Source organism: Ursus americanus, chromosome 19, assembly GCF_024610735.1.
Source record: "Ursus americanus isolate L20-20 chromosome 19, mUrsAme1.1.p, whole genome shotgun sequence".
In the NCBI taxonomy this organism is placed as follows: domain Eukaryota; kingdom Metazoa; phylum Chordata; class Mammalia; order Carnivora; family Ursidae; genus Ursus; species Ursus americanus.
Genome location: NC_142145.1, coordinates 45792545 through 45810524, shown reverse-complemented (window position 1 = coordinate 45810524; position 17980 = coordinate 45792545). Strand labels below are relative to the sequence as shown.

At 43.8% G+C, this 17980-nt stretch overlaps 1 protein-coding gene across 7 annotated transcripts in view; it reads right to left on the bottom strand.

The window, feature by feature from the left end:
- Positions 1-17980, bottom strand: part of ANKRD29 (ankyrin repeat domain 29) — a 54714-nt gene that overhangs the window by 18223 nt on the left and 18511 nt on the right. For 3 of the 7 annotated variants that reach the window (XM_045781853.2, XM_045781849.2, XM_045781850.2), the window contains 4 exons: positions 13591-13689; positions 9757-9851; positions 6427-6525; positions 3463-3561 (listed from right to left, as the gene is read on the bottom strand). In XM_045781853.2, the coding sequence (XP_045637809.1) occupies positions 3463-3561; positions 6427-6525; positions 9757-9851; positions 13591-13689 (392 nt within the window). Of the gene's footprint in view, positions 1-3462; positions 3562-6426; positions 6526-9756; positions 9856-13590; positions 13690-17980 lie in introns of all 7 variants that reach the window. The other 4 variants (XM_045781857.2, XM_045781855.2, XM_045781852.2 and 1 more) reach the window with 2 other exon arrangements.

Here is a 17980-nt window from a genome sequence, read left to right as displayed (position 1 = left end):
GCAATTAACAAGCAAAATGGACTATGTTTCATTCCTTAAGTATCCATATCCCCATAATTCACAAGCTACTCTCCACCCAGAGACGTGGATGTGGTTCCTTAGCTGGCCCTTACAGTCTTCCTGGGACTGGTGTCCTGGCCATGAGCTCGGGCCCTACATCTGAGCTGTGTTCTGGTTTGCAGCCACTGATCACTATGTCTTCAGCCTTCCAGGCCTCACTGGAGCTCTGCTCAAACCATGGGGTATCTTCTGGAGTGAATATACCTTTTCAGAGTGTCTACCATGGGCAGAGGGCATGCAAGCAAGTGGGGCCTCCCTGTTGCTGTCTGCTTCCACCCCCAAGCTCTCAGGACACTGTGGCAATCCGTTAGCCCTACTTTCTCCCATTGCCCACCACTGGGTTTGCCCCTCCAAGCTTGCAACCTGGGAGGACCATCACTACCCCAGCATCTCTGCATACAAGTGCAAACCAAGGCTAACGAAGACACTTTAGAAGATGACCTTTCTGTCAGGCTTCAAAGAGATCCTGATTAGCACACTGAAAGGACAAGTTAGAGATGAGTGATGACAGGCCAGACTCAGCCGTGGGTAAACACTCAGACCCTTGCCCCTCTATGACAGTACTGTTTAATAAGGTGGATGAGGTGTGTCGGGACAAGTATATATCAAAGCATTTTGTTGACAGAAAAACAGACTAAATAGCCATCTTAGCTGGTGATTAAAAAGGCTTGACGTGTTATCAACTCTACCTGCCGTGGTCACATGGAAAGGACTGAAGATGAGTTTTTAGCTTGACTATAGAGTACAATGATCTCGGTGACTCTTGACCTCTTCAGGACAAACTAGGAGGAAATATTTTTCACATTTCAAATCAAGATCTTAGTCTTTCCGAAGTCTGCCTATGGCTTTGCGATTCTGATTCCTTCTCACAAAACCCTAGAAAGGTTTTCAGTTAGTTCACCCACGATAGGGTTACAAGGAAAAGCCATTCCTACTAGTGGTCAGATTCCCCGCAGCTCAGGTCAAATGTCGGCTGAATCATTTCAGGGCAACTCCATTAACATGCTGTCACAGGGCACCATAAAATGTCAGGACCCCGGAGAATGGCAAGGGCAAAAATCATAAATCAGATCTATCTAAAAACATTAAGAAATGAAATTGGGCAAACATCCTTGTCTTTATTTTATAAATTCAAGACTTTTCTGACAGGGACTCCATGCGTCAGCTGAGATGTCAGAATACAACCCTGGTTTCCAAATGCCCTGCCAATGTCATAGTCTACCATGCATAGGCCATTTTAATGGAAACCTTTAATTATGCTATTTTTTTTTAACCTCCTCATAACTTGTGACAAAGTCAGCCGGGACTACTATCACTTTTGCCATATTTATGACCCTGCTTGTTTTCTAGGAAGGGAATTAAATATGTGGAGTTTACTTTTTTTTTTTTTTGCCGAGTTTACAGTTTCAAAGAAGACAGAACTTGGGCTAGTCTGACCTGGCTAGACAACCTTTCATTATCAGCTCACGGCAGGTAATAAAAACATTATGGCTTTAAGGTACAGTGGGGTTAATATCCCCTATAAAAAGGAAAAATCTATTGCTTTTTTTCCTCCAAAGCTATTCTTATTTTATTAAACACCCTTTCCCTCAATAGCAACCTTTTCAGAGCTGGACTCATAATTCCAAACAATTGCATTAGAAGCAAGTTTTTGCAGGGCATGTCACTTGCTCTTTGATCCGAGGAAGGGGTCCTCCCACGGCTGGACTAGGTCATTTTTGACCAGGTCATCCTCACCGTGAGGAATGAAAACAGCCATGGGGGTGTGGCCACCATGGTGCTGTTAGCTCACTCTTTAATTTCTTGGCTTCAGTGTCATCTTATGACTCAACTTGGGTTCGAGTGGCCACGATCCATGCACTGTTTGAAATATAATCTCTTATATCAACTTGTTTTTTTAATGAATAGTACCTTAGGCATATGGTTAATGCAATTAATTTTACAAACAGATTTGTCCAAGTGCCAGAGATTATTTCAGAAAGATGTACAGAGAAGCCTGATAATCTTGACAGTCTTTCATTTCTAAATTCACAGTGGTACCCTCAATAATGGCCTCTGAATTAAACTTCTGCAATCTAAAAATGACCAGCTCTGTTTATTAACTTCCAGCAAAGTGAAGCGTCTGATTCAGAATCAAGCAACACCTTCAAAATAAGAAGGACCAACAAGAAAATATTCAACTGCAATCAGCAAATATCAACACTGGCAGGTATGGAAGTGCAACTTTTTCTAAAAGCTTCCTTTCCCATGAGTATTCCTGGGGCCATCTAAATCTAAGACTATCTTTAAATTCTAACAACTTAATGTCACATTCATAGCAGTATCTGGCATATGTTAAGTGCTTAAGAAATACTGAGTATTGAATAAAACAGTTATTAAAAAGGGGGAGCTTGAAGCGATTGTCAGAATCATCCTGTCCAGCCTCCTAATTTTCAGAGGAAGGAAGAGAAGTCCAGAGAGGTTGATTCACTTGTTCCAAACCACACAGCTAGCTACTGGCAGAGCTGGATCTAGAACTCAGGATTCCTGACCTCAAACCTACTTTGCCCAAGGCCCTTTCTCTTCTTAGGTTCCTATGCACTTGGACTTCCTAAAGACAAGAAGCCTGGGTTCAAGAGCTCAGACCAACCTTCCCTATGTGAACATGCAGGCATATGTTACATTACATATCAGGTTACCTTAAAGTGGGAATCTGCCTGGGTGTCACTGGGAAGAAATCAACTTGACATTCCCTTTAAGTATTGTTACTTTAATCTGAAATGTTTTGTTAAAAACAAATTAATTAGTGCAGAAATCATTCCTATATAAGAGAAGCTAATTATAATGTCTTAGATTTGGATGGTTCTTTACTATTCATAAAGTGTGACCTACATTACCTGGTAGTTCTGTTCCTTTAAGTATCAATTGATTTGCTAGATGTTAGCTTGCTGTTGGTAAAATTAAGTCTCAATAGTGTTATAATTGTGAGAGATGAAGGTGTGGAAGCTACTAAGGATTCCCAGTGGGCTGAGGGGCTCGTCTTCGGCGTGGTGGAAGGAGAAGCAGAGGGACGGGGCAGGGGCAAGGCTACCTGACTCACCTCTATTTACCTATGTCCCAGGCTAGCCCACTCTCATGACCTCAGCGCAGCCATAACTTATTTGAACAGGACGTGGCTGAGTACGTGCTTGACCTCAGACACCAAACACCCAAGTTTCAAAAACAGTAAATGGTGAGGTCAGCCTGATATCACAGGCTTGCAGGAGAGCCCAAAGCAAAGGACAGGAGAAACCCTAATCCAAGATTAACTTCGTCACCGAGGCAAAAGCCCTGACAGACACCCAGAGTTGACCAGTTATCTCAGGAGCTGCTGCAGGACAGCAGGCCCTCCCTGCGCCGCCGCTCTGCGCACGTGGACATTACCTGCCTTGGCTGGTTGACTCTTGCTCCTGAAGACAGCAACAATCGAATCACATCCAAGTAACCACCTTGGGCAGCCAGGAAGAGGGCAGTGGCTCCATCCTGAGATGTCAAAATGAAAGGGTTCAAATCAGCTTTCAGGTTTATTTTAAAAGAAATCCAATTAAAAATACGTCCATTTAATACAACTTTCCATTTCTGCCCCCCACTTTGTTTTCATATTCATGGTTAGTGTTTTATCCTTTGAAGAATAGTTCTAAAATATCACAGTAAGTCAGGTGGAAAGGTGATGTTTCAAATAGTCTTATAAGGTTAAGTTATAACAAACGTAATGACTGTTCACTCTACACAACAGTCATCACGGAGCTTATGATCCAGCCACTTGACAGCAGCACCCAGGCTGTCCAAATAGCCCGTCATCATTCTTCTCTCGTCTGCACATACTTCTCGTTAGCTGCCGTCTGCTTTCGTTGTGGGATCTTGGGGTTATCCCCTCTTCAATTAGTTTAACAAACACATGCATTTAATACAGTTTTCCGCTTAGTGTTAGTTTAAAAACAAACACAGAATAAAGTCTATTAATGAAAAACAGCAAACAAGTCCCCCAAACCTGTTTGGCATGTTTTTATGAATCAGAAACAAAAGTGTCCTTTTCATTAGATCTTTCCTACCCTCTTCTTTTTCTTGCTCCTTTATCCACATTCCCCCCAACACACCGTTTTTCCAAGCTTTGAAACAAAAGATGCTTCTAGAAAACTGCCCTGGTGAGACTATCCATGAACTTGCTCCCTGACAGCAGTCGACAGCAACAACACCTATGAACAACAAAGCAGTCCTGCAGAAAAGCTCAAAGCAAGCGCTTGCTTCCAGTTTTCTTTAGTGTTTTTTTCTTTCTTTTTTTTTTTTCTGTTTAACTGAGTGTCTATGTCTTCTGGGTATTTCTTTCTTAAAGACATGTCACCGGTAGTGGCAGCAAACACAGCACTCAGCTCAGAGCAAGTATCCCCCCAGATGCTCACTTCACGTAGACGGCATTCACAGAGCGCGCTGAGCTTCGTTACTTTTGGACCGCAGTGGAAAACACCTCGCTAACCCAGTTAATTACCACCCCTCCCATCAGGAATGTTAACCACAAGTTAAAATACAAAACGCTTTTCCCTTCAAGTCCAACCAGGTGGACGGTGCTGGATTTCTGGTGGGTGTCAGCTGAGCTGCCAGACTCCTCTTAAGGCAATCATTAAAAAATTACTCAGCTTGTATAGATCTTTAAGCAGATGTGTGATAAGGGGATGAAATGTTCAGCTGCTCCTTACTGTGCTGCCACAGAAAATCCACCGTGCTCTTAGCAGTCATTAACTCTTGGAAATTTTCTAAAACGGATATCTAAGCATTGCTGTTTTTACTGTGCACAACACATTTCTGTTCCTAGAAGCTTTCGGGAGTCATTGACTGGGGGTCCTCCCTGTTTTAATTGTTTTTAGTGGAAACATTTATATTTGGACTGTTTGAATGAGGGTAAATGTCTTAACATGGAAGTTTCAGTGCATGAAATTTCTTGAGTCACTTCATAACAGAGAGGAATTTAGTACAGGAATGGGCTCTCCCCAAACTCTGCATTTCTAAGATTATGTGCCACCCTGGGTGAGCCTTTTGGCTGGAATGCTATCTAACAGTACAAATATGCCAGTCAATTTGGATTGCTGACATTATTGGTAACGGGATGAAAATCACAACTTACTTTCCTTTTCCAAAGACTCGGGCTCTTCCTGTTCAACCGCCCACACACACACACACACACACACACACACACTCATTCATGCTCTCAGATATACTTCATTATATGCAGCCAAAGAAATAGCCAAAGCTATAGACCCGTGTCCTTAGACTTGGCCACCATCAGAACCATCTGTTGCCCAGTGGTGCCCTCAGAGATTCCGGCTTAGTCTAGGACGGGCCTGTAAGCTTTTTTTTTTTTTTTTTCCAGTTCCCTGCGTGATTCTAACGGAAGCCAGAGAGCTGAGAATCAGTCCTTCAGACCTGCATCGAGTAATTCAGTCATTCAAATGTGAAAGCCAAGGGTTCAAAGTTGTTATAGATTTTGAAGTGCAAAAGGGTGATGTTAGTTGCTAGGTACCTCAAAGAGGTCTCTGATGTGAGAGTCAATCATGTAAACTCAGGAAAGGGTGCTGAAATGTTGAAATTCACATGGACACATCTCACTACGTGTCTATGAAGGTACAGTGCCGTAGCGCTAAATGTCTGGTGGCAGGATAGCCTAAAATACGATTCCTACGTAACTGGCAGTAGGAATTCTTCCACTCTCATGATGAGACTCTATCAAGTCAATTCATCTTCTTGTGCTTTATTTTTTTTGCAGTCCAAAACCAGAATAACGTTTGCCATAAATCCTGTGGAATGACAGTGACAATTAAGAGAGCCTTTGGGCAATGTGCTAATTGTCAATTAGCTGCCACAGACCCACACTTGCAGTAGATGACTCTCGAAGGCCAAGGGTGTGCATGTACTTCACGGTTCACCCCCCCAACTCACTTCTCTTCCAAATAACCTGATTTCTCCTTCATTTGTGCTCTTCCTCCTGGATAGCTCTGCAACAGGAGCATTATTTTGCTCTTCAGCAAGTCCATATGCTGGGCTTGTTATCTTATGGATAAGTACGTGTCACATGATTTTTGAAGATCCTAACTGCATACATTGTATGAACTACCGCATATGTATAAGAGACTTAAAAAGGTAGAAGAAAGATGGGTAAACAAGATTATGTGTTTTTTCCATAGAAAAAGGTTATCTGGTTAACTCTTTTTCTTTGATGTCTCAGATTAAAGTCCTACTGTTCATTAAAATATGTTTGAAGTTGGCATTTCCGGCATCTGAATTTAGACTGCAGTGCTATGTGTGAGGAGGGGATAGGCAAGGGTCCACCTAACGTCCCCTTGAAAACACACTCACGTAAAGTTGGTCGTGGATATTGGCTCCATGCTTCAGCAGCGTCTCCACCACCTGCATGTGCCCGTACTGACTGGCGGCCAACAGGGCCGTGCCCCCGTCCTGCAAAGTGTCAACACATTAGAAAGGGTGCAGGCACATATTTACCTCCCAGAGGGAGAGCTTTCGAAAAGACTTTCCCTATAGATAACAACAAACTCACTGTTCCTTTTTCATTTCTCTTTATGTTCATGACAGTGTTCCTCCTAATGACAACACGTTGTACACGTGGGTGACTTGCTTGGGATACGTACAGTTACTGGACTATGTTATGATGCCTAATTCCCCATGTCAAATGCAGAATCATCTATCTGCATTGCAATAAAGGAAACGAAGAATAGAAAGCCTGTACCAGTCAGTTCTGTCTTGGTTCTACCCGAATAGTCTCCTGTCTTCTGTCTAGAGACCTGCTTGACAAATGTTGGCTCCTCCTTGTGGTTCCCCCCAGCTGCGGGCCTCTGAGATTAAGGTAATTAGTGGAGTGACCGTCTGGGGCCATTGTCTTCAAGGGACAAGGTGTGCATCCATTAAGAGTGGACAGCTGCAGCACATGGCGGGAGCCTCTCACCGTCCTACTTAGCATTTTCCTTTGAACATGTGCCAGTTTGTCCAGATCTTTTTTTAAAATGTCGGCCCTAGAATGAATTGGAGCCCGGAAAAGTAGACGTGGTCTGATGGGGATGGGACATTCCTTTGTTCCATCTACCCTCTTTACCTTGACAGCCTAAATTAGAAGTAGCTTTTATGTCGACCACATCACACTACTGACTCACTGAGTCTGTGGTCAACTGAAACCCTTGATGGTTTTTCTCAGGTGCTGAAGCCAAGGCATTATCCTTCCCCATCTACAGCTGGGGAGCTGTTTGTTTGGCTCTGTGAACTGGTATGTGGACCTCTGCACTAATTGCAAATAATGCAAGAACATGTCATCTGGTTCTGAAATACAAATCGTAACTTTAAGATAGTCTGGTTTCTAAATTTAGGGCATAGAGTGTTTATCCAAAATGCCTGTCCTCTGACTCCCACCCTCACAGGGTCTGATTCTGGTGAGGCCCAGAGACAGGCTTTCTTGACCTCACTCATCATAGTCACATGAGGAGACTGTGGTGTGAAGGTGGCAGGTGGGTCTCACTTAGAGAAATGCTGTCATAAGAGCTCCTTTGTTTACAGGCTGTTGGGGGGGGCGGGCACTTGAGCTGTGATTTGAAGGGTGGAGAACGGAGGACAGAGACTGGGGGGCTGAGGCTGGTGGTGGGGGTAGGTGTGGGTGGGTGTGTGGACGACAAAAATTGCAATAGCAGCAACAAGCACGAACATTTCCAACTTCATTCTGTCGATTTTTCTCTTTGCCTAATGAGGTAAGAGAATAGATAAAATACGGTGATTGTCATAGAAGAGCTGGTACCTTTTATTTTTATTGTTTTATTTATTTTTTAAGTAGGCTCCATACCCAGCGTGGAACCCAATGTGGGGCTTGAACTCATGACACTGAGATCATGACCTGAGCCGACGTCCAGAGTCAGACACCTAATTGACTGAGCCACCCAGGTGCCCCTGTACCATTTACTTATTTATTTACTTTTAAAGATTTTATTTATTTGAGAGACAGAGAGAGAGAGAACAAGCAGGGGGAGCAGCAGGCAGAGGGAGAAGCAGACTCCCCACTGAGCAGGGAGCCTGATGTGGGACTCGATTCCAGGACCCTGAGATCCGGACACAAGCTGAAGGCAGACGCTTTACCAACTGAGCCACCCAGGTGCCTCTGTACCTTTTATTTTTAAAAACACATTTTGGGGGCTATAGCTTTAATAGCGATGAGAACAACTGTTGTAACAGGCAGTTTTGATGACAGGATCATGTGAAAACTCAGCGCCTCTCGACGCTCTCTTCTTCCCATGGAAAGTTCTTGGACACCTGCGGTTGACCTAATGGAAACATTTGGAATTGCACTCTGGGCCCCATGTTCCATGGATTTCTGGGACAGCGCGCACTGGCACATGAACAAAGGCTTTAAGCCAGCCTTTGTTAACCAAGAAGACTGAAGCAGCCACGTGGGTGCACAGTCATTCTTAAAGAGTTGAGACTTGCATTTGTAGAACTTTACTTTCTATTTTTAGTTGTATTACTTTTATAATGAAAATTAAAATGATAATTAATATAAACATATACACACATATATTTCGGGCTGTTGTATATTATATTCGGCATGTTTGGAGGCATGTGCACCGTCCAATGGCAGGTCCAGAACAGACTGATCGTATCTGAGATCATAATCTACATAATAGTTAGCATCTCAACGGGAATAAAGAACCCACTGGAAACTCCCCTGATAGCAAAGTATTGCACACAATGGATTAAGAAAGCCTAAAAGATTCTGAGTAAGGCAAATTTCCAGGAATTTTTTGGTTATGATGAGGCCGGAAATAAGGTGACAATTCCAAAAATGTTAAAGCACTTCAAATTGTCCTACTATAAACCATTATGTAAAATGATATTGTGAACACCAAATTGATCTTTCTGCAACCTCAGTTTTCTTATCCGTGTGTTGAACACGAAGAATCAATGACTTCTTTAAAGGAAGAACCACATTTCTTTGCCCAACTATATAAACTGTAATCATGTATGACATATTTTAGTGAAGATATCTCAGAAAGTAAACTACCTGTCATATCATCCTCCTTAGAAATAGCTCAGATTCACTAGGAGTGGCTTAAATACTTTGACGGTTTCTATCAGAGCACTGGGATTAACCCTGAAGTAAAAAAAAAAGCCCTGAAAACAGGGAGTTTATAAAGCACCTGCTTTATAACTGGTGGTATGCATCCTGATGACAAAATTTAGTGTCCCAAAGTAGAAAGCTACCAGTGCAAGACAGACCCTAAATAATTCCCCAGAAGATTATGAGCCCAGAGTGAAAATGTCATGTTTTGAATTGATTCCCTAGGACTACCTCTGAGCCATTATAAGTAACTTTGTGAAACCCACCTTCTTAGGCTTGAAAATCTTATAAAAAGAGTGGGGCACCTGGGTGGCTCCATCAATTAAGCATCTACCTTTGGTTCAGGTCATGATCTCAGGGTCCTGGGATCAAGCCCCATGTCAGGCTCCCTGCTCAGTGGGGATGCTTCTTCCTCTGCCCCTCCCCTTGCTTGTGTTCTCTCTCTCTCTCTCAAATAAATAAATAAAATCTTAAAAAAAAAAAAGAAGCACAAATTCGTACTATGGATGGAGAGACATGAATACTCATGATGGCTAAAATTCTTACAGGCTATGAAATCTAGAAAGTTTTCTTACTTTAGTCCTAAATTCAGTGGATGCTCCAAATTCAAAGAGAAATCTCACGACGTCATTATGTCCTTGCTGGGCAGCAAAGAACAGGGCAGTGGTACCTGACTAGGAGAGAACAAGCAGCTGGTTTGAAGGCATTTAGTTACATAGCATTTGATTTATGTATTTACAGACAAAACAAAACCATATCCTTGTACCTAAGCCTTCTAACCTAGGATGGAGCTACATTTGAACTGATTGTATTCTTTGCTCAGAAAAGTGAAAATATGAAAGGAGAACTTTATTGTTGGTATAGTGGGATGAGTGGTGGACCTAAAAGATACATCCCTGTCCTAATTTCTGGAACCTGTGAATATTACGTTCCGTGGCATATGAAGTGATTAAGTTAAGGATTTTGAGAAGAGGCACTTATCCTGACTTATCCTGGTGGGTCCTAAATCCAGTGACAACTGTCTTTAGAACAGTGAAGTAGACACATTTGACACAGAGGAGAGGAAGAGTCCATGTGGCCACAGAGGCGGACATTAGGGGGATGCGGCCATAAGTCAAGGAGTGCCCGCGGCTACCAGAAGCTGGAACAGGTAAAGAATGGGTTCTCCCCTGGGGCCTCCAGAGGGACACACCTTGACTTTCCTAGCCTCCAGAATCCTAAAAGTATGCATTTCTGTTCTTTAAAGCCACCTAGTTGGTGGTAATTTGCTACAGCGGCCACAGGGAACTAACTACCATGCTTGGTAACATGGGCATTCATTCATACAGGGAAGAGTTCCGGTAGAGTTCTGGTTACAAAGTTAAGCATCCCAGAGTAGAAAGCTACCAGCCCAAGAAAGAATCTAAGTAATTCACTCAAACGTACTCAAAAGATTTCTCAAAAGAGGGCATAGGAACAAGAAACAGCCTGGTTCCAAATTTTAAGCTGATCAGTGATACTTGGAGATACAAGTGTTAGCATCCTCTCTTCCCGGCCTTTTTTACAAGGCTACTCAAAGATTGGTAGACAAATCATTGTGATAGGAGCAAATTCATCATACTGCTTTTGTGGGCAATATGTATTTTTCATATAAAGGTGCTCTTCACTCCAGTGCTTTGAGCAGGGATGAAGCTAACATTACACCTTCCCAGGCACAGTGAGGAGGAACACCTCCTTCCACGGCCCACCCGGAAGCGTTGAAGGGGTAGGTTCTCACCCAGGTGGGAGAAGCCAGGACAGCAGGCCCTCGGGATTACTGATGACTCTGAAGCTTGTTCTTAAGTGTGCACAAGTGTATGCATGTGTGTATGCTGTCTCACACACACAGGGAACAATGAGCCCCACCACTGTGACAGAACACAAGCCAATATCTTCCCAGTCATGACCTTCTATCTCAGGCTGTGCCCCCAACCAGATGCTGCCCCAAGGAGGCACAGGTAATGTGACCATTCCCAGAGCCTTTCTGCCTGCCACGCAGGAGAGATTTTCTCCTTGGTTCCCACAGAAACAAGTGGGAAGCATCCTCTCATTGCTTTCCTATGGTGGAGGACACTGAGTTCCAGAAACCTGAAGATGTTATCAGGTCTGGATGAAGAAACTTGGCTAGCACAGGAAAACTCTCTTCTTAGTAGACATTATATTTTAGAAACTACCAGAGATAATTTTTAGAAATTGTTTCTTCACTGAGAAAAAGGATTTTTCACTAAGATTTTGTATTAATTAAAAAATCGTATCTCCAGCAGTTTGAGTCCGTTTTGGAACATACAGCTACCATTAATCATTGTGCACATGAAAGCAGCAAGCTGTAGACGATGGAGCCAGACTTCAGTCTGGAATGTGAATAAAGGTCTGAAATGCACGTGCTTTCCTATCGTAACCCAGGGCTTCATGACAACTGCACATGCGGCTCCCATCCCTGAGGGTTTTAGCTAACATGGCTGGTTCTTTAGAGCAGTGGTCTCTCTGGATCATTAGCTTCCTATTTATTCTAGCAAGCTCTGTGTACCTAAATAGCCATCCAAAGAAAACAATGACAGGTACTTTTTCAGGAAACAAGTATTTCGATATGGATTAAATGGAAAAATGGATTACGAATGAACCCGGCTAGAAGCCGGTAGAAGCTGTATGAGTAACTTCCATTGCACTGCTAGGTACTCTCTGATCGCAAAACAGATGAGGTGAAGCTGGGGCCTCTCTTTGGCAGCTCTATCACCAGAGGCTGGCGTGGCCTCGGGAAATTCAGGGGACCACTGGGAACTCACAAAGCATCATTCTTTGAGCCACAAGGTTACCTCTAAATTGGGCCCACTTGGGTAAGTCCTCGAGGGCCATTTTGTTCAATGCACAATCGTTTTCATATCCAAGAATATTAGTTGGGCAATTGGAACCAACCAGATAAACATAAAACCATAAAAACCATACAATGGCTGGAAAGCAAACAAATGTTTCTGTTCTCTCAGCTTTTCACAGTTGTTCTGAAGATATTTTTGTGTGTGTTGAACTTGCCTTCAGGATACAGTTTCTTGAGTAAGCAGATCTGAATCATATTGTTTTTATTAGAGAAAAATCTGTCTATTCTTTAAAGTTATAATAAACCAAGACTGTGAAGCATAAAGGAAAAACAAAAAGATCAGGGTAATTTCAAACCATAATTCTAAATAGGCCCAAACATTTTCCTCCCAGAAGGAAATTAGCTGTTGACGTGAAAACTGGCCCAAAACAATGTTCCAGTGTTGTGAAAATTGCTCAGAAGAATCTGTGAGGCTGGATTTGCTGTAGAAAGTATGGCTCCTCTTAAGAGATCAGGCTTGCTGGTCCAGGGCTATGGAGAACCAGACTCCAGATTCTATGCATCAAGTGTCACTCTTCCATGGTCCACAGCCAAGGTGACACCCAGAGGGGTGAGGGGAGGGAATTTAGATGCCCCACAGAATATCTATGCCTCACACCTGGGGTGTCTTAGTTTGCTCCACTCAGAGGTAGCAGTCCAGCCTGGAAGATGGGGTGCACTGATTGATGAAAGTTTGGTTGATGACTCATCTTTTCTGAAACAACTATAGGGCAGGCCCTCAAATAAGACTGGATCAAGGAAAATCAAGTGCTGCGGTTTGGTTTGGAGCTTGCCCCAGGATGCCTATCTTAAGTCTGAGTTAGTGTGGACTTGAGAGGTCAGATTCACTTTAGGGATGACCTGGAGGCCCTAGATCAGCTTGGAAATAAATGGATCCCCCTCAGATCTGACTCCCAAAGTATGTTAGAAGGCCCAGCCTCCCACCACTCTTCTACACTGGACCAAGAATGGATCCTCTAGCTAGACTGAACTCCCAAGATGGCCTTTGAATGAAGCGTGGGGACAGGCTCTCATTTTAGTTCAAGGTTCACCACATGGCCTTTTGGGGAGAGCTTATTTAATATGTGGCCCGTCAGAGAAGCCCTTTGAAATCATGGTTTGATGAGGATGGCTGAGAGAGTCTATCAAGTGAGCCTCCTTAAGAACTGGTTGGCGACCCAATCCTTCTAAAAATACAATGATCTCTATGAAAATCCTGTAACTTCTAGAGCACCTCATCCCAAGGGAAGAAGACAGACCTGATTTAAGCTCCGGAGGGAATGTATGAGTGCTGAGGGAATGTGGTTAGAGGTTTGCTTGCCTCAGACTACGTGCTTGAGAACATTCATCCAACTCAAGTACAACCAATGGTCCATTCCTGGGCCTTATTTTGGGCACAGTAAAGTCTGCAACCTGGGCTTTAATGCCATGTAGGGAAAAAAGCAATGAGTACTCTTGTCTTCCTTACCAATTCACCACTGTAAAAATTTCGAGTCTCTGTCACCTGGGTCATTCATATTCAAGCGTAAACCTGACCTACCTCCCTCTGGAGGTTGATGTCTGCTCCCTGCAGAACCAGTTCCCTCACACAGTCTATGTGATCGGCATAGGAGGCGACCATGAGGAGCGTGGTGCCGTGCTAGATGGAGGACAGACAGATAAGGGTTAGGCCATCGTGTGTCAGAGAGGGTCCTGGAAAAGAGACCGAAGACATGTCAGATCCACTCGAGACACGTCCAAGTGCAAAATTTCCCACAGTAGTGTCTCATGAATAACCTTATAACCAGAGTAGGCAGGGAAAAAGCGAAGCGACAAATTGCTGAGGGTGGAATTTTCAATTTAATAACTCACTTAATCCCATTACCTTCATAAATGCAGTCCAAGTGAACCATAATGTTAAGGCAGAAGGGATGTAATGGTCTCATTTTATGATTCATATTAAACGATTCCTGAGCCCAAACACTGTTATTCATGTAAAAGATGGGTTAAGTGGTACCTGTTGGTTTTCTGAGTTTAGAAGTCTTTATCTTAAAACTGATTCAGGTAAAGATGCAAGATACCTCAGTGAAATGGGAGACCATAGTAGAAAGGAGCTCTGGGGTTCAAGTCTGCCTCTGTCATCAATCCACAGTGTCACCTGGGGGCAGGTTGCTTATAATTCCTTTAATTCACAGTTGTTTTTGAGGGCTTGGAATTGTGATCTTGACCAGTGCTTCTGCATAAGCAGCAACCTGCCTTTCTGGGGTGGACGAGAGAGAGACAGATGGTTCTGCACAGGAGGAAGGCCTGCTAGGTATAGGGTGATAAGTGAGTCTTACAAGCCTCGTTTTAATTTCATCGGTGGGATTTTGTAGGAAGGCAGTAGAGTTGAGGGGTCACTGACACCACAATCTTGGGCTAGTTATGAAACCTTTCCAAGGCTCTCCCTCCTCATCTGCAAAATAGGGAATAATAAAAGCATCTGCTGGATTAAATTAAATGGGTAAACGAGATGAAGCAGGCAATGTGCTTAGCACAGTAATGTCAGATGTTAATTCACTAAGTGTTAGATATTGAAATATTATACTTCAGTAAACGTTAGGTTATCATCTGGCTTTTGTTGATTTCTGTGACTCTCAATACTAATTTTAGGAAAGTCTTGTTTGCTATGTATGAAAAGTACAGGTAGAATTTCAAAAAAACCACAACACTAATGGCTTCATAGAAGTGTTCTATGGTATTTTCTCTACTTCCATGTGACTGTATTTGGTATTTGAATGTTAGACATTCGTGTAGGCTGTACCATCCATTATTAAGTTGAACACCTTCCTCTGTATTTTCCAGGATTAGAATGGCATGTGAAAGTTGGTATTACTAACTTCCTCCTGAATGCGAACAATTTTTGTTTAGATTGCAGATAGAAGAATCTTTGATTTAAAACCAATCTGGAAGATTGCTGGGAAGACAGCGAAGTAGGAGGACCCTAAGCTCACCTTGTCTGACAGATACGATGGGAGTATCAATAGATACACAATGGGAGTTACAACAGATCACACTCACATCAGTGTAAATAACCCAGAAAATGACCTGCCGACTGGAAGAACAAACTCCACAACTAAAGGTAGAGAAGAGGTCACACTGAAGAGGGTAGGAAGGGCAGAGATGCAGTGGGGAGGTGAACGGACCACTGCTGTATGCAGGTGGGGAGGGAGCTGTGCGGAAGGGAGGGAAACAGATTATTACACCAGGGAGCCTGCAGGGGGGAAGATGAATCCCCATAACATTTGGCTCTGAAAACTAGAGGAAGCAAATTTCGTGAGTTCTTATAACCAACAGGGCTTGAGCCTGGAATTTTATTTTTATTTATTTTTTAAGATTTTTTTTTTTAAAGATTTTATTTATTTGACAGAGAGAGACAGCCAGAGAGACAGGGAACACAAGCAGGGGGAGTGGGAGAGGAAGAAGCAGGCTCCTAGCGGAGGAGCCTGATATGGGGCTCGATCCCAGAACGCTGGGATCACGCCCTGAGCCGAAGGCAGACGCTTAACGACTGCGTCACCCAGGCGCCCCAAGATTTTTATTTTTTAAGATTTTTATTTTAAAATTTTATTATTATTATTTTTTAGGGAGAGAGAGCATGTGTGGGGGGGGTGGGGGAGGAGGAGCAGAGGGAGAGGGAGAGAGAGGCATCTGGGTGGCTCAGTCAGTAAAGCGTCTGCCTTCAGCTCAGGTCATGATCTCAGGGTCCTGGGACCGAGCCCTGCATTGGGATTCCTGCTCAGCAGGGACTCTGCTTCTCCCTCTCACGACCCTGAGATCATGAGCTGAGCTGAAATCAAGAGCTGGATGGTTAACTGACTGAGCCACTAGGACGCCCCTAAGGTTTTGATTTTAAGTAATCTCTACACCCAGCGTGGGGCTCAAACTCACAACACTGAGATCGAGTTACGTGCTCTACTGACTGACCCAGCCAGGTGCCCCTGGAATTTTAAAAATGAGTGGCTCAGCTCTGGGAGACGATGGAGGGTAAGAGGAAACTAAGTCCTCACTCTTAAAGAGACAGCTCTACAAACAGCCCACAGAGATATGGCATAGAAGCAGTTTTAAAAATGCCTGGGGTATATGGGAGGGAGATTTGTTTACTAGTCTCAGAGATGTGCTGGAGGAGCAGGGATCTTTGGAAGACTTCTCTAAGAACAAAGGAGCTGGAAGGCACCATTTCCTTACCCTGCCCCCCCAGCAAAAACACACGACCACCTGCAGGAACCCACGCACCATGGATATTCACTGCCTAACTGGCTAACGCCACTCCCCCTTATGCAACACCTGTGCATGTTGTGGATCTGCCCCCTCCAATGCGCTCTTGGCTGGAGCCCATTCAAACCAGGGCCACAAGCCTGGCAGTCTGCAAGTATCCCCAACAAGGGTCAGCACCACTCCAAAGTGACTCCTGCCCTGGGAAGAGGGAAAGATAACCACACAAGCAATCATCCTGTGGCCCCAGCAGTGGGCCAGGTGCAGACAGCTGGTCTGATTGCAGGCCCCACCCACCCATGAAGGATCTCAGGGGACAACACAGGGAAAGCACCCTGCAGTTTGGTGCTACTGTGTCTCTGGCAAATACCTGGTCTGACTCAACTCGAGCCCAGGGTGGCCCCAGACTGGCCCACTAACACTAGAGACCAAACACTGCCCCAAACAGCAAAGAGAACCACCGCAGATGCCTGGGCTGAAGAAAAAAGTATCTCAGCCACAAGAGCAGGGCACACAACACACATGGGAGACACCCCTGAAGTGCCAGGTTCTGGTGAACAGGGGACACTGCACCACAGGGCACTACAGGACCTCTTCTTCATAAGGCCACCACTTTCAAGAGTGGGAGATGTAGCTGACTTTCCTAACACACAAAAACAGACACAGAGAATTAGACAAAATGAGGAGATAGAGGAATTTGTCTCAAATGAAAGAACAGGGCAAAACCACAGCAAGAGACCTAAGTAAAATGGAAATAAGTAATATGCCTGACAGAATTAAAAGTAATGGTCATAAAGATACTCACTAGACTTGAGAAAAGAGAGGAGGACATCAGTGAGACCCTTAACAAAGCGATAAAAACAACTAATCAGAGACGAAGAGCACAATAAATGAATTAGAAATACACTAGATGCAGCAGACTAGAAGAAGCAGAAGAGTCAATCAGTGACCCAGAGGACAGAGTAATGGAAAGTAATCAAGCTGAGCAGGTGAAAGAGAAAAACAAAAAGCAACATGAGAATATATTTAGGGAACTCAGTGACTCCATCCGGCATAATAACATTTGGATTTATAGGGATCCCAGAAGGAGAAGAGAAAAGGGGACAAAAAATTTATTTGAAGAAATAATAGCTGATAACTTCCCAAATCTGGGGAAGGAAAGAGAAATCCAGATCCAAGAGGCAGAGAGATTCCCTCAACAAAATCAATGCAAGGAGGTCCACACCAAGACACATAGTAATCAAAATGACAAAGAGTAATGATAAAGAGAGAATTTTAAAAGCAGCAAGAGAAAAGAAAACGGTTACATACAGGAGAAATCCCTTAAGGCTATCAGCAGATTTTTCAACAGAAATCTTGTAGGCCAGAAGAAAGTGGCATGATACACTTGAAGTGCTAAAAGGAAAAAATATGCAGCCAAAAATACTCCACCCAGCAAGGCTATCATTCAGAATAGAAGGAGAGCTACAGAGTTTCCAAGACAAACAAAAGTTAAAGGGATTCATGACCACTGAACCACCCCTACAAGAATGTTAAAAGCGCCTGGGTGGCTCAGTCGTTAAGCGCCTGCCTTCGGCTCAGGGCGTGATCCCAGCATTCTGGGATCGAGCCCCACATCAGGCTCCTCCACTGGGAGCCTGCTTCTTCCTCTCCCACTCCCCCTGCTTGTGTTCCCTCTCTCGCTGGCTGTCTCTCTG